At 46.7% G+C, this 14689-nt stretch overlaps 1 protein-coding gene across 1 annotated transcript in view; it reads left to right on the forward strand.

Annotated features, from left to right (window-relative positions):
• Positions 1-11616, forward strand: part of NDUFB11 (NADH:ubiquinone oxidoreductase subunit B11) — a 50447-nt gene extending 38831 nt beyond the window's left edge. The window contains exon 3 of the mRNA XM_020797674.3: positions 11435-11616. Within this exon, the coding sequence (XP_020653333.1) occupies positions 11435-11564 (130 nt within the window). The 3' untranslated portion in view covers positions 11565-11616. The remainder of the gene's footprint in view (positions 1-11434) is intronic.
• Positions 11617-14689: the final 3073 nt, after the last annotated feature.

The following is a 14689-nucleotide window of genomic DNA, read 5'->3' on the forward strand; positions in this document are numbered from 1 at the left end:
AGATGACATCTTGGGCTACCTTCCTGCAGAAAGGCTGTGCAGCCTGAAACACACCAGGATTAATGAATGCAATCTTCTACATACCTCTAGTAGTCTGTGTTGCGGAGCTGTCACATCATTGTGTGTCCTTTTTCTGATGAGGCCAGGGTCCTGCTTTGAGGAGATCAGAGGGAAAGGTTTAGCAAAGAAATAGAAGCAATTATGGAGAAAGAAAAAAACAGAAGCCTTGAATCCACTGCTTGTAGGGGGCCTTCAGTCCTTATGAGGTCCTGGTGGATATGACTGACAAGAAGCTGTCACATAAGCTTCCTTCTCCAGCAGAGAACAGCAATGATGCTTCTAAAGTAAACCTGGTTTGTGCTCTCTTTGATGCACATGTCTGCTGTTACTGGGTCTGCTGTGCCCATGACCCTCTTGTTGTCCCAGTCCTGAAACAGCTGCATACAAGGTGGATTTGATATAAATCAAGAATTCAGTTTTTAAAAATCAGATCTCTTGATGATTTAAATAAAAAATGATTTTAAGTTGTGAATTAAATTTGATCTTTAAAAATATCATTGATATTTATCCACCGTGGCTGCATACAGTTCCATGCCCATGAAGTGTTGCTAGGCATACTTGTGCCTTGTATAGGCAGAACTTCATTTTGGTGCCTTTTGTACATTGCTGCAGTTCCGTGCAAAGCTTGGAGATGGTTTCCTTACCTTATGTACAGTCCGCTATATCCTTGCACAGACAATGATTAAAGTGCACACAGCTCCGTTCTTTGCAAAGTCGTTTAAATATTATATACCTTTAAATAGTTTATTATCTCTGATAAGTGCTCGGAGATGACAACTGAGGAAGTTGAGGGGCTTCTTCCGCTGATATCTTCAATCAGTTATCAGAGATAAAAAATTCCCATCCCTGTCTGTTTGGTTCTCTGGACCATCGGTTGGAGGCTCCCCATCCCTGTCTTAACCCAATCCACCATGTTGCTGGATTTGGCCAATATTTTGCTTGCCATATCTGTGTTTGTATTATTGTGAGGCATCATCATTGAATTTGTTGCAACTAGATCCATACCCTGCTCTTTCTGCAGCCTAGGTAAACAAAGCTGATCACACACTTCTTCGGCACTGGAGTGCAGGTGAAGCTTGCCGCTTCCTACATTGGCATAAAACAAGATTCCCTTCCACTCACTGGTTAAGGACTCAATGCCTACTCCATGCTTTTCTAGGACAGAAAGGCCAAGGTTTTATTTTCTCCACTCTGTCATCAGTAGTCCCATGAGATCTTTGTTCCTGTCTAAATAAATGCAGCTGCCCCACTAGGGACAGCTGCATCAAACTGCAGTTAGTTTTTCGCTTCCAGAGACAGGGGAGGGCTTCTTTGGTGGGGCAGTTAACTGAGATCTGGGATCAGCGAACTGAGAGCTGGAATCCTCTCTGCGGTAGGTATACTCTGAGGAGCTGCATGTTGGCATGGAGTTTGTTTGTTTATTCATTCATTCATTCATTCATTTAATTTATATGCCGCCCACACTACCCAAAGGTCTCTGGGCGGCTTACAACATTTAGAATACAATAAAATTTAGAACAATTAAAACACAATTAAAATATATATATAAATTGCCATCAGACCCACAGCTAATATTATTTCAATATTGCTTCAGTTCCCCCCCCCCCCAGATAGTGGAATAGAGTACAGAGGAGGAAGGTGAGTGTTGGACCTTACAGGGTAAGTTGTATTAAATCTGCCCCTTGAAACCGTGGGAGTTTGTGCAAAAGTCTATAGGAACAGAAGTAGCAAATGACAGCTGAAATGACTGAGCTGCCGTGAAGTCACCTTCATAGGTATGAAATAGGGTGGTTAATATTGCTCTTCCTGTTTGTTTGTCCCTTTTAGGATGCCAGTAGCAAGGACTGAGGTCTATATTTCTTTCTTCGCCACTGGCCTACAAGCCCCTCCTAACTTCCAGTGTAGTTTTATTTTATTTTATTTTATTTTATTTACTTTTGGTTTTTAAAAAAAGAAATTGGTTTGAGTCAAATGTTTTGTTTACCGCTCCTTTTCTGTGGTGAGGAATTCCTAACATGGGCGCAGGTTCTGTTTGGAGGTATCCTGTAACTTCTGGGTCCTCTGAGAGAACCAAACACCAACCAGCAGGGCTGAAATGCCCTGATAATTACAATAAAACCACGGTGTCCTTCGCATTTTTAAAAAAAGTATTAGATTCTTTCCTCCTCCTTCTAGGTTACTGTCCAAAAATGATAGCATCCCTGAAAAACCAGCCCTGGGCCCTGCGGCAGCACCAGCCTGCTTGCTGTTCCAGAGGATGTGGTACTGGAGGCAGTGGCATTGGGGGGGGGGGAGACAAGGTGGGCCAGGACATCCGTGTTAATTGATTGCATGCTCCAGGGGGAGTGAAATGGAGCCCTGGGTGATGACTGCGTCCTTTTTTTGGCTTTTTATGTGAGGACAATCTGGATCAAGTGACCGTGAAGGTAACAATTCATGCTAATGGTTAGAGAGTGCTCTTGGCTTCTTCGCTTATTTAAACCACTGTCTGCCCTGAGAGTCCAGGGAGCTCCTCCTTCAGAATGAGGCCGCTGAGTCCATTTCTTGTACAGCGTTTTTTTTTTTTAAATGGAGGCCAACTGGATAAACGGAGAGAGGAGGGAAGATGAGAACTGGGTGGATAAAAACCAATGATTTTTTAAAAAAAATCAGTTTCATTTAAATTGTGATTTAGATCAATTTGATTTAAATCAAATCCACTCTGGGTGAGAATTTAAAAATCTGCTATGAAAGCTGGTGTTTCAGAAGTGAAAGAGAGTGATAGGGTATCACAATTAATTTCCTTAAGCCTACTGGCTAGTGCATGACAATCAACGTCTCGTGAGGACTCCGTATCACAGCATGTGCTTAGCATACAGCAGTTCCCAGATGCAGTTCTTAATGTCTCTGTTATTCCATCTTTCATTAACAACGCTCTCTCCTCAAAAAACTAAAATGACAAAGAAATAAATACAAAAAAGTGGCTGAACTGGTAATTTATGGAGGGCCAGTACAGCCTTACAGATTCCAACACGGCCACCTTCCTAACCATCATGGCTGGAATTTGGTCACATGGCAGCAATTGGAAGTGAAAAGGAAACAAATTCTGCTTCCTGAAAGAGTGCTCTCTTTCTGCAAAATTACATGGGATGGGGGACAAAAGGGAACCATGCAGAACAGATATTATTGGAATTCAACTCCCAGAAGCTTTCAGCACTAGCTGTGTTGAAAAGGGCTTCTGGAGTTACAGTCCAGTAATGTCTGGGGACACAAAATTGGGAACCACTTGTGTAAAATAAAGAAAAGGAGCATATATTCGTGAAGGCTTTCACGGCCGGGATCTAATGGTTGTTGTGGGTTTTTCGGGCTCTTTGGCCGTGTTCTGAAGGTTGTTCTTCCTGACGTTTTGCCAGTCTCTGTGGCCGGCATCTCCAGAGGATAGCACTCTGTGTGTGTGTCCTGTATCCTCTGAAGATGCCACAGAGACTGATGAAACGTTAGGAAGAACAACCTTCAGAACACGGCCAAAGAGCCCGAAAAACCCACAACAACCAAAAAGAGCATATGTTTATCCATATGAAGTTGGGCTGCAGTTGTCTTCCTTCTTTGTTGTTTTGTACTTCTGCTGAGGCTGATGAGATTTAATCTGGTCACACCTGGTGAGCCCTGCTTTCCTCATACAGAAAGTGGGTCTAAGTGGCAGAGTGTTCAAGTGTGGGTGGACAAATCTATCCCTCACTTCTTGGACCCGTGCCCATCCCTTACCAATGTGTGCAGTGTTTTTCTCTTAACACTGTGAAGGTGAGCCCAAAAATAAATAAATAAAGTTCTCTTGCTTTTAATTTTAAGGAAGCTGCGTTTTTCTGGATGCAAAGTGATAGGGATGAATAATAATCTCATCTCAACTTGCTTGTGACTCCAGGAAGTCAATTTGGGGGCACACATAGCCATGCTTATAAGCATGGGTTGGCCAGAAGCAGAAGGGGAAAGATCTTCGCCATTTGGCAAGAGCCCCAGGCTGTGTCTGATTAAGGACCATTTGCAATCAAACATTGACTACTAGCCACCCCTTCCTCTTTTCTGTATTTAAAGCTGTAACAGGCACTGTCTGCCTCTTTCCCATACATAGATACCCTGTTTCAGTCCCCCCCCCCCCTTTCTGCCTGCTTTCATTCTGTCCTCCAAAATGCAGCCTTGCCCCATCCTTATGGAAGGGATTGTTTTCTGACAAAGAGAACAATTTAGGAGGGTGAGTTGTGGAAATTCACTGCAGCTCTGCTGTGCTCTATCGCGAGGCTTTTTTGGGAGGAGAGGTGCACGAGCTGGTGCTAGAGGTGTGTGCGCGTGCGTACATATATACATATATATATATGCGTGCATGTCACTGATGGGATATAGATAGACCAAGGCCCAGAGCTGAGTACTGTGCTGCTTTGGCTGGCAGGGGAGGGGTAGGTTACCAGCCTGGCTTTCGGTTGCTGACGCACACAGAATGCTCTGATCAGAAGCCGTTTGCGCAACTCCAGCTCCTGCCTGCGCGGGCTCAATGATAGACCCTGCAGAGGAGCATCGCTAATGAGACAGGTTTTGCCTCCCTGTCCAGCTTTGAGCTGCAGAAGGGACCCAGGAGCCCTAGTGCCTGGCTCTGTTCCTCTCATCTTCTAGGTCACCGTATCCTCCGACAGGCAAATTCCGTTCTGGCTCTTGCGTCGGAGAGATGTTGTTTTGTGTTCCCAAGAGCAGGCCCAGGTTAGGGTTCAACGCCTGCATGGTTATAGGTAGGGATACATGAAGAAGCAGGGAGCACCTGTGGGATGTGCTCGTCTCCCCCCCCCATTTCTACTGCAAAAAATGGTCCTGAGGATAGACGTCAACATTCTGATAATTTTTCATGTACTGAGAGGGAGAGGGAGAACACTGAACATTTTAGATCTTACATCTGTATAGGGAAACTGGCAAATGTGTGCCCATAGAAATCTGAGGAATTGAGACTGTGAAGAGGATTCTCTGGGCATCCCTAGCAGGCCGTTTTCCTTCACTCTGCACCCTCTGACAGGCCCCGTGGAGGCACCTGGTGCTACAAAGGTGCAGAGAGGGAAATGGTGGCTTCTGAGTAGGGGAGAGAAGTCTGGGGCAGACAAGCGGTCCCCAGTTTCTACTGTAATTATTGTTACTAGGTGCAGAATTCAGCCCTGGACAAGGAGGCAGGTGGGAGCCCCATAGAAGGGAGAAGGGGAGGGCTCATCTTCTACAGAACGAGAGGTGCCTGTGGCATCGATGGGAAAGGCTTGCGGGGGGGGGGAGGCACCTTTGAGCACCCAGCACTACAAACCCTCCATGAAGAGAGTTGGCAGGGGCTGTTTGGAAGACCCAGCACCAGCTGCAGACCATGGGCAGCCCAGGAACTGAAACACAGATTTTGGCAAAAACTAGACTTTGGGGGGCGGGGAGGAGCTGGTGAAGCTAACTCAGCTCCCCAGTAAACTGGCATAAAAGATTGCAGCTGGTGCCCACCTTTCCTTGTACCCTGTTCCCCAACATTAATAAAATCCAGTTCCAGCAGCTCTGGGAGTGCTGATTTTAGCGAAGGCATGGCCGAAGGGTGACTCCCCCCACTGCTTCCACTCTGGGTGAGAGTGGGGCCGTGGTCACAGAGACTATGGGTAACCAGGATTTCCAGGTGGCAGAGGGATGGGTCTTGAACCTCAGTGCCTGTCCATGGGGAGACATACATTGCCCTTCTCTGTGTTTAATACATGCTGCCCAATGAACAAAATGCTGGTTGCAGAACTGACCTCTTCTTGCTAAAAACAAGATGTTGCCTTGATGCAGAACTCCAGTTTGCTGCCAGTGTGCAACATATGGGGGGGGGGGGAGGTTGACATGTTTAGGCACAAAATGATGAGTGGAATGCTTCCCCCCCCTTTCTTGCTGCTCTTCTTCTCACCTAAGTAGCTTCACTCCGGATGAAAAGTCAAGATATGTTGGTATTGGTCAGTAGGCCATGAGGGAGGGAGTTCCAAAGGAAAAGTGGTGTGCAGGCATTATGCACCTGCTACTTCTGTTTTTCTGGCAAATACTGTGCTCCCACCCTAAACTGCAGCAAGTCAGAGCCCTGAGATCAGAAATAGGTAGAAAGCACCAAATCCAACAAGTACACTACAAGTACCTTGTATGCTGTGCAATTTAAAATCAATTGTCTGTGGGTTCTACCAGTCTGTGGTTTATTGGATGCATTTCCTCTTTGGTACTAGCTGGTCCAGTTAGTACCATCTTAAAAACTCTGCAGTTGTGAAGTCATGTGTAAATCAGAAGGAAAGGGAGTTGATGTCCCAAGGAAGGGAGCAAGCAGCACAGGACAATCTCAGCAAATGGGATTTGGGTCCTAAGTAGGGACGTGTAGAGGTGAAGAGTTTACAAGCTTTTGCCTGGATGCCTGGGGCACCAGAGCAAATCCTGCCTTTTCTCCCCTGTGAACGTAAGGACCAGAAACGTTTTAAAAAGCCCTCCACTCTGGGATTCTTGGAAGTATAATTGATAATGTACAAAGTTCTGTTTTAGGAGTCAGCATAACTTGCAGTCATTCACAGATTTGGAGAGATCTTTCTTGTGTCCATTGACTGCTGAGAAAAACAAGGGAGAGCAAGATTAAAGCTTTTTAGTACAATTATGGCAGCTTCAGTTCTGAGATACAGCTGCTTGGTAGAGACTCCAGTGGCAGAAAGCTGATGATCCACTTCAGCATTGTGTATGGGGAAGATGCTGGCCTGAGTGGTCTGGCTGGCTCCCCCATGTCCTCTCCTCTCCTCCTCCTCCTCACACAGACAAGAGCGGGCGCTAGGGAAGAAGGGCTTAGGTCCATCTCCCTGCCTGTGATGTCTTAAGGTTTGCAACGCAAGGCTGGTTGTCTCTGCTTTTGGTGTTCGCTGGAAGTGCCTGATTGTGAGACATAACTTGTGTCTAATTGATGAGGGTCTCATTAGAGAGGCCTTTGGGGAGCCAATCACGAACTAATCCTGCTGCTATGGCTTCCGATTATCCACACTGAGGGTCTGGAGGGAATTGAGCTGACAGCCCTTGGACAGGGTGGGGGGGGTAGGTGGGGGAAAAGAGGAGGAGGAGGAGGAGGAGGATTGCGTTTGCAGGACAAAGATCACAAAAGGGTGCTGTTTGGGCCTCCTACGAATCCCAGCAGGGCACCTTTCTTGCTTCAAAGATGGAGCGCTGAGGCCAAGAGTTAACTCATGTCAGACGTCCAGCTAGGGTCCTTTGGGGTCTTTGGGCCTCACTCCCGCCGCAGGGCTGATCTGGAGTTCCTCTCCACGCTCCCCACCTACTTTTGATTCTCCTCTATCCTGCCCATGCCACCTGAGCAGTCCATGGCCCCCTGTAGCGAGGTGGTGGTCCTCCCTGGTAACCAGGCCTGTTTGGATGTAATTTCAGCTTTGTTGTCTTTTCCCTTGCATTTTTACCTTTGGAAGACCTGAGATGGTTCTTCTTCCTTCTTTCCTTAAGGCCCTTCTTCCTATAAACACATGACACACACACCCCAACCCTGAATGTGGTCCTGTCTCCTTCCCATCCCGAGTCTCTTTCCCAGGGCATGTTGGGTGGCAGGGAGTAGGTGGGTGGGTGGGGTGTTGGAGGGTGATAAAATGCCCCAGCGTCTTCATGTGCACGCACTGTTTTTTCTCCCAGCCTCATCTTCTCAGTCTGGCCCCTTTCTCAATGGAATTGCTGCAGTCCCATTTGTCAAGGCGAGAGCTTGAGATGAAAGCCTGCCTGCCAGCCCGTTAATATTCCACTTAACGAGCTGACGAAGCAGATCGTCTGTGGTTCCAGGGTAGGGAATAATTAAACTAGCTTTGGGCTCAGGGGGTTTGGCATCACTGCCCTAGGCTACTGGTCAGGAATGGGCAGATATGCGAGGAGGGGGAGTGAGGAGACGGTCCCCCCCCCCGTCCGTCCGTCCGCCTCCTCCTGATTCATTCAGGTGACTGATTGAGCCGCCTGTTCTCTCTAGTAGAGGGGATTATCCCCTAGGAGAAGTAGAGCAGCTGGAGAGGGCAGGGAAGAGAAATTGTGACAAACTCATGGATAAGCAGACTTCATTGCACAGTGTATCAGCCTTGCCTACAAGGTGCATATTGCAACAATGCCCTGTTTCCGAAGTTCCCTCCTAGAATAGAAAAAATGAATAAATCCTACAGTGCTCTCTGCTGGAGATGGAAGGTCTGCCTCTCCCTCCTTTTTTGGTCCCTGTTACTGCTACACTGGGGAGCAAGCATAGTGTATCAGCAACATTTAAATGGGAATATTCTTCTTCCTTCAAACATGTCTGGAAACATGTTCATAAGTGCTCCAGAGCACCTATACTGGCTTCTTAAAATCTTGGCTTTGGCCTGCCTTAGAATTCCCAAAGGAGTGGAGGCGGGTGGAATTTGGGGCAAAACTTTCCTCACTTCCTCCCCAGTCCATAGGATCCCTAGCAAACAGTCCCTTTCTGTATACTCTGGAGCATATTAGTTGGGAAGGCAAGCATAGCTGGCTTGAAAAGCCAAAGCTTTGGACACTGTGGCGCCAAGCCATGCCCCTGGTTGCTAGCGGGGCCTGGCAGCTAAGCAGGACGCTAGACAAGCCCTAATGAATGAGGTGCTTCTGCTCAGCTGAAGAACACGCAGGAGTCAGATAGCAGGGATTGCCCACCAAATCAGATAAGGTTGTTGGCCCTGCTCTCCCTGTCAAGACTGGGCTCTCAAGGGTGGGGAAATGCTTGACCGCCACATATGGCGAGCTTCACTTCCCAGATGCCCCAGCCGACAAGGCCAGAGACAAGGAACTGCAGTCTGTTCTGGTGTTCCAAGCAGTCCCTACCTCTGGTTAGGAGGAGCACCTCATATTTAGGTGTGATGTAGAGTTGTTAGGCGGGAAAAGATCCTGACCCCGGAAGGCCCAGCTCTACATTTCTCCCCCTTGCAAAGGCTTAGCTGCCATCGGTCAAGTATGGGTGCTACAGAGAGTCAAGGGCCTTCAAGGAGTGGCACAATCGCTTCCTTTCCCCCACCCCTCTCGTTTCTTTTAATTTTTTTTTTTCTGGAATAGATGGACGGTTTTAGGAAGGGAGACTATCATGTGCCGCTCCAGGTGACTCATCAGGGCAGCATTTCAGGTAGTGCCCCCCCCCGGTCCACAAACTCTTACAAGTCTCGCAGAAAGGGAGGCTGGATCTGTACATGAGTTCTGAGCACTTGCATGTGAAAGCAAGGCTGCTGGTAGAGTTGGGGTGGGACGCGCTTGGAGGCCGTGCTGAGTCCGAGCAAGTTTGAGAAATGCTGGCTTAGAGGTTTAACTCAGAAATACAATAGGAATGATGCCGCCTCCTTTCCATGTACCATCAGAGTGGGAAGAGTTTAAAGAACCGCCTTGCCCTCCCTCTGTTGAAATTTGCCTGACTTCATGCTGTCCGTTTGAAGGCGAGATGGAAATAGCAGCGGGCGGCTGCAAACTAGGCCAGGCCCCATTACCGCTTCTCTGAGCCACCAAAGCAGCCAAGCTGACTGACTCTTTGGTTTTTACATATAGAAAACAAATACGTAAAAGCAGTGGTCTCCAATCAGCTTCTCTCTCTGCCAGGAGCTCTGATTAGGTCTCGGGCAGGAGGTCTCAAAGGACTCACTCGGGTGTGTGGGTCTGGCTCAGACAGGGATCAAAAAGTTGCCGGTCAGTAACTTAATGGAAATTGGTCATGAGGCCTCCACCCACCAGCCTATCCCAGCTATTTTTAGGTTTTTGCCAGGAACCTTTCCCAGTGGCCCTGAAACTGGAAGACATTTTTTGGGGGGTGGGGGGGTGGGGAGAGACTTTTACAGGAATGGGGAGAGTCTGTGTCTTGTTTCTGCCAGCCAAGCAGCAGGTTGGTGACTCTGTAACGAAGCACTAATTAAGGCAAGCAGCTTTGCGCTTCATCTTGGCACAGTGTAATTAGTGCTGTAGCTTTGATTGGGTTCACACTCCAACTTCTGCTGATGGTAAACGAAGAATCTTAGAGGCAAACAGCTAGGAGTGCATCCTGATAGCTCTGCTTTCAATGCCTTCCCTCCAGTCAATTAAGTCTTTCTCTTTTTTTTTCTTTGCTATTCCATCTTGGTAATTCTCTCTTTAAATTAATTGTTTTAAATTGAAATTGTAGTTGTAATCTTATGATTTTATATATTTTATACTGTTTTGTTTTATTTTGTAAGCCGCCCCGAGTAGACATGGTCTAGAGGGGCGGGGTAAAAATCAAATAAATAAATAATAAATAAATAAATAAATAAATGCATTGCTAGAAGGTACGGCACAATTGAGAACATCCTAGGAAATATGCTTTGGAATGGAGTAGAGACATTGGGTTTTTGTAGTTGGGGAGTATAGTGCTATAAAGCAGCCATTCTCAACAGGGGCTGTATGGCCGCTCCTGGGACCCTGGCACATTTGAAGGGGGCCACAGATTGGGAACAATTTTTCACACTCCACCCTATATGATTTGGTATTCCATTTTATACAATCCTGATTTGGCTTATATTTGTTTCATACTATGTTTATGACCATGACCTTAAAAGGTTGAGAATGGTTGCTATAAAATATTCCTCTTTCCTGAAGATTCTGCGAACCATACCTTTATGATCATTTCTACAGTATATGCCAAATTGAGTTTTTGGTGTAGGACCTAGCTTGCCGGGGGGTTGGTGTTTAAACAAGTATCTAGTCCTCATAGTCACAAAATTTCTGCAGGCTCTATTATGCTTCAAGGAAATAGGCTTCTGTGCTTGGCCATCCCTATCTTTATCTAGAAAATTCTACTTTCTTCCATTTATGTGTATTTGCATTACAACTGCTACATCTTTCTCTCTTCCAAAGAAACTCAAGTTCAGTACTGTCTCCCCTTTCTAATTAGTAGTGGGAATGGGAGTCTGGTTTAGGTTCCAGTATACAGATTGAGCAAGAATGACTGCAAAATAATTCGTTTTCATTTACATCCATTTGAAGCATTAATGCTATTTTCCATGACGGTAGAATTTGGCTTTGTTTTTTCACTCGATGCCCTTGCCTATACATTCAGATGACCCCAGTGAGCCGTCAGGTGTTCTAGCCTTCATACACGCACATCCCATTTTCTTTGTAGCTTAATATATGCCAAGCCTGAACTTCAGGATGGCGTTTATTCTATGGCAGGAGCCAGAGCCCATTTCTATAGGTCAGGGCAGACAATTTTGGCACTTTGGATGTTTTTGACGACAACTTTCCAAACAGGTAGCATGCCAAAGGGTTCGTATTCCTGTTATTTTATGGCTATACTGACTCCTTTCCTTAATAGCCCACTCTGTTTCTGTTTGGTCTTCTCTCCCTACTTCAGGATGACGGACTGGGGTTACCGAGAAGCTGAACGGCTCGTGAAGGAGCGGGAAGCAAAGGGGTTGCCTGTCATGGACTACTACTGTTTTGACCCCAGCAAGATTGTGCTGCCTCCTGATGATGAAGAATGAGCACCTCACTGTCTGTCTGTATACTGAGAATAAACCTCCAAGATACTCTGCTCTTTTCTGTCAACTTCTCTCTTTCTGAATGGGAAAGGAAATGCTCAGCCGCCTGGAAAGGGTGGCATTTTTAAGCAATGTGAAATGGGATACATCCTACTAGTCCTGTGGCATTCTGCTTCAGGACCCTTTGTCCTTCCCCACATACCTATCGATCCCTTGTGGTGGCTGTCAGTGTTCCACCCGCTGCCTGCTTACGATAACTACAGGCCTCTGTGGGATCCTGAGGGGATAGGACAGCCAGCCTTAGGATGCGGGCAGAAGGCCCCACAGAGCCAGGAGGTCACCTGTGTATAAACAGAGGAGGTGTGGGCAGAAGAGAATGAAGTGTGCCAGCATGGGTACCCTGAAGGCAGGAAAAGGAAAGGTTGGAGGGTTCTTTCAGTCTCTGCCAGGCCTTTTCTTAGCTCTGTAATGGGTGTACTAGAAATTGGCAGCACCAGCCACTCCTGACCAAAACTAGGCCCTGAGCAGATGGTACTGTCCTGGAGCCTTGCGGTGGAGTACTATATTTATCTTTCATCTCTCTCTCTGCCTGCTTTTGCACTGTATAAACCAGCTCTCTGTCTCCCAAAGCCAAACCTGTGCCCATTTAGTCAGATCATGTCACTGGTTGCAAATCAGGAATTCAGTCCTCTGGGTTAACAGCACCAGGCATTCGCCCCACATGGAGGTGGGGTGGCCATGCCCAAATCAGGTGTTTATAGTTCTTTTGCCCACATACAAGCAATAATTAGTATCCCTATTTCATTCTGCATTTCTGAGAGTGCTCTTAGTTTTTCACAACCAAATAAGAAGCAGCAGCATCGGAGATGAAGCTTTCCTCTTACTGCGGCCCTGCGCAGTGGGTGAACTGGCTATAGGGTTTCTGCCTGCTGTGTGTCTTTCTCTCCCCCCCCCCTTTCGTGCCAATCTCTGCTGTGTACAGGCCAGGGATTGGCACGATAAACAGCTCCTACCAATGACAGAAGAATAAAGCTTTCTGCACAATGTTTGGAAATGACCATAGGAAATATTCGTGTTCTCTTCTGTGTTCTAAAAGATTGAGGGCACTGTGGTTCCAGCCCTAAATTGCTTTTTCATCCATTCTATTTTTAAGGTATGCCTTGAGGGAGGGATCCCACTTTTCCCATTCATCATGTGATATGTTATTCTTCGTTCTCAGAATATAACAATAAAGCTACAATGACATTCCCTCCCTCCCTGAGTGCTGGGTGGGTGCTGGTAATAATAGGAGTGAAAATGGATGGCCTTGAGAAGCTCTAGGCTTTCTGTACTGTAGCTGCCATGTGGTGAGGAAACAAGAGGAGGGGTGTTGCTTTAGAACAGAATTCGGTTTATTGTGCCTCAGGGTTTTATGGCAACCAGAACAAGCGTTCTGAGAGTAAGAGCCCTTTGAGATACACTCGCATTGGTGAGTCTGAAAAAACTGGAGCCGTGAGGTTTGCATGCAAGCTGTAACGGTTTGAAGTTTTTCTCAGATGGAAACCTTACTTTTCCTCCAGAGGCTCATGAAAAGGTGGTATATACTGCATAAGCAGTCTTTTTGTCACCCTCCCTAGACTTGCAAAATAGGAAGAAATACAAGGTAGCCTCTAATTAAACTTCCTTCAACTTCCACATCCCTGACATTTGGTCCTGCCGCCACGGTTGACAAAAACATTGCCAGTCAGGGAAGTATGTGTTTTCAGTGAGGTAGTGCAAATAAATAGTATGGCGCAGTTCCTCACACACACCCCTTACCCCCATCTACAGTGTTTGTGGTATCTAAGTCAGAGTGGGCATCTGTGCATCCAGCCTTCCAGATGCATAGGGCACAGCACCCATAATCAGTCCATGGGCTATGCTGGCTAGGCTTCGTGGGCGTTTTAGCCAAAAGCATCTGAAGAGCCAGTGTTGCCCAACCCTCTTCTAAGCCCTTCAGAGGATGTGAGAACGACTGCAGACAGGGGAGGTGGAAGAGTGTATCTTCTTATCTGGTAGTGGAGGAAAAATCCTATCATGGTTTAGTTTTATCTTTACCTCTTAGCACTGCATCCATGATAATTAGTCTAGAATCAAGTGTGTCCTATAGAAGCAAGGGGGAAAAACAACAATCCCAGAAGACTGCAGTAAAACTTCTTTCCTAACCTGCAAGACAATCCTCAGCCCAACCCCCCCTGCAAAGTTCTTCCCAGCAACACACTTTCCCCATTTTTTATACCTTAGTTACACAGGCACAGCAACAGCAAAGCTATTGTCCTTACAAGCTTATCATATAATGTAGCTTTGAAGCTTCTACAAGGAACCAGCACAGCTAGAACACTCTCTGACTTACTTCTTTATCTCTTATTTGCTGCACATAGTGTAAAGACTTGTAAAATTGTGATCTGCTTCCACAATGCAACGTCCGGCCTTCCAGATGGCTTTGGAACCGAACTCATCATTTGCCATGCTGACTGGGGCTGATCAGGAGTTTGGAGTCCAGCAGTATGTCTGGAGAGCCGCAGGATCCCCATTCTTAGACCAGAATTTTGCATCTCTTTCAGACTGCCCTCTGAGACTTCTACACTTTTCTTGACTCAACTGTTTCTGGAGGTACAGGAAGAACCAGCATTAAGATCTGGGGGGGATTGCTGATAAAAGACTTCTGGAGGAGATAGGGCCTCCAAATGACAGGTCTGAAAGCCCTTCATGAGTTGGTTTCTGCATGTCACTCGAGTCCAGTACTTCTGGATGAATACCACCTTCCCACTGACACGGATAGAATTAGCTGCGGGGCCAGGGGGAGGCATTACCATCTTCCTTAGTGTTTCTACCATGCAGTTTCAAAGTCCTGGTTTAAGTGTAAAGCAAAGCAACAAGCATGCTAAGTTTGCCTTGAAAAATCCCATCTGGCTTTCGCAGACCACTATGGGGCCCCAGCAGTCCTCTCCCTACCCCCATTATTTGCCATGGGGTTTAGGATTGCCCTCCTACAAGATCGTCTCGTTTCTCTAGCTTCCCACCTTCCTCCCTTCAAATTCGATTCTAGATACAGGAGCACATACAGGATGCCCTCCTCTGATGCGTTCGTATGCTGCGGCCTCTCAACA

This window comes from Pogona vitticeps, chromosome 2 (assembly GCF_051106095.1).
Source record: "Pogona vitticeps strain Pit_001003342236 chromosome 2, PviZW2.1, whole genome shotgun sequence".
Classification (NCBI taxonomy): Eukaryota; Metazoa; Chordata; class Lepidosauria; order Squamata; family Agamidae; genus Pogona; species Pogona vitticeps.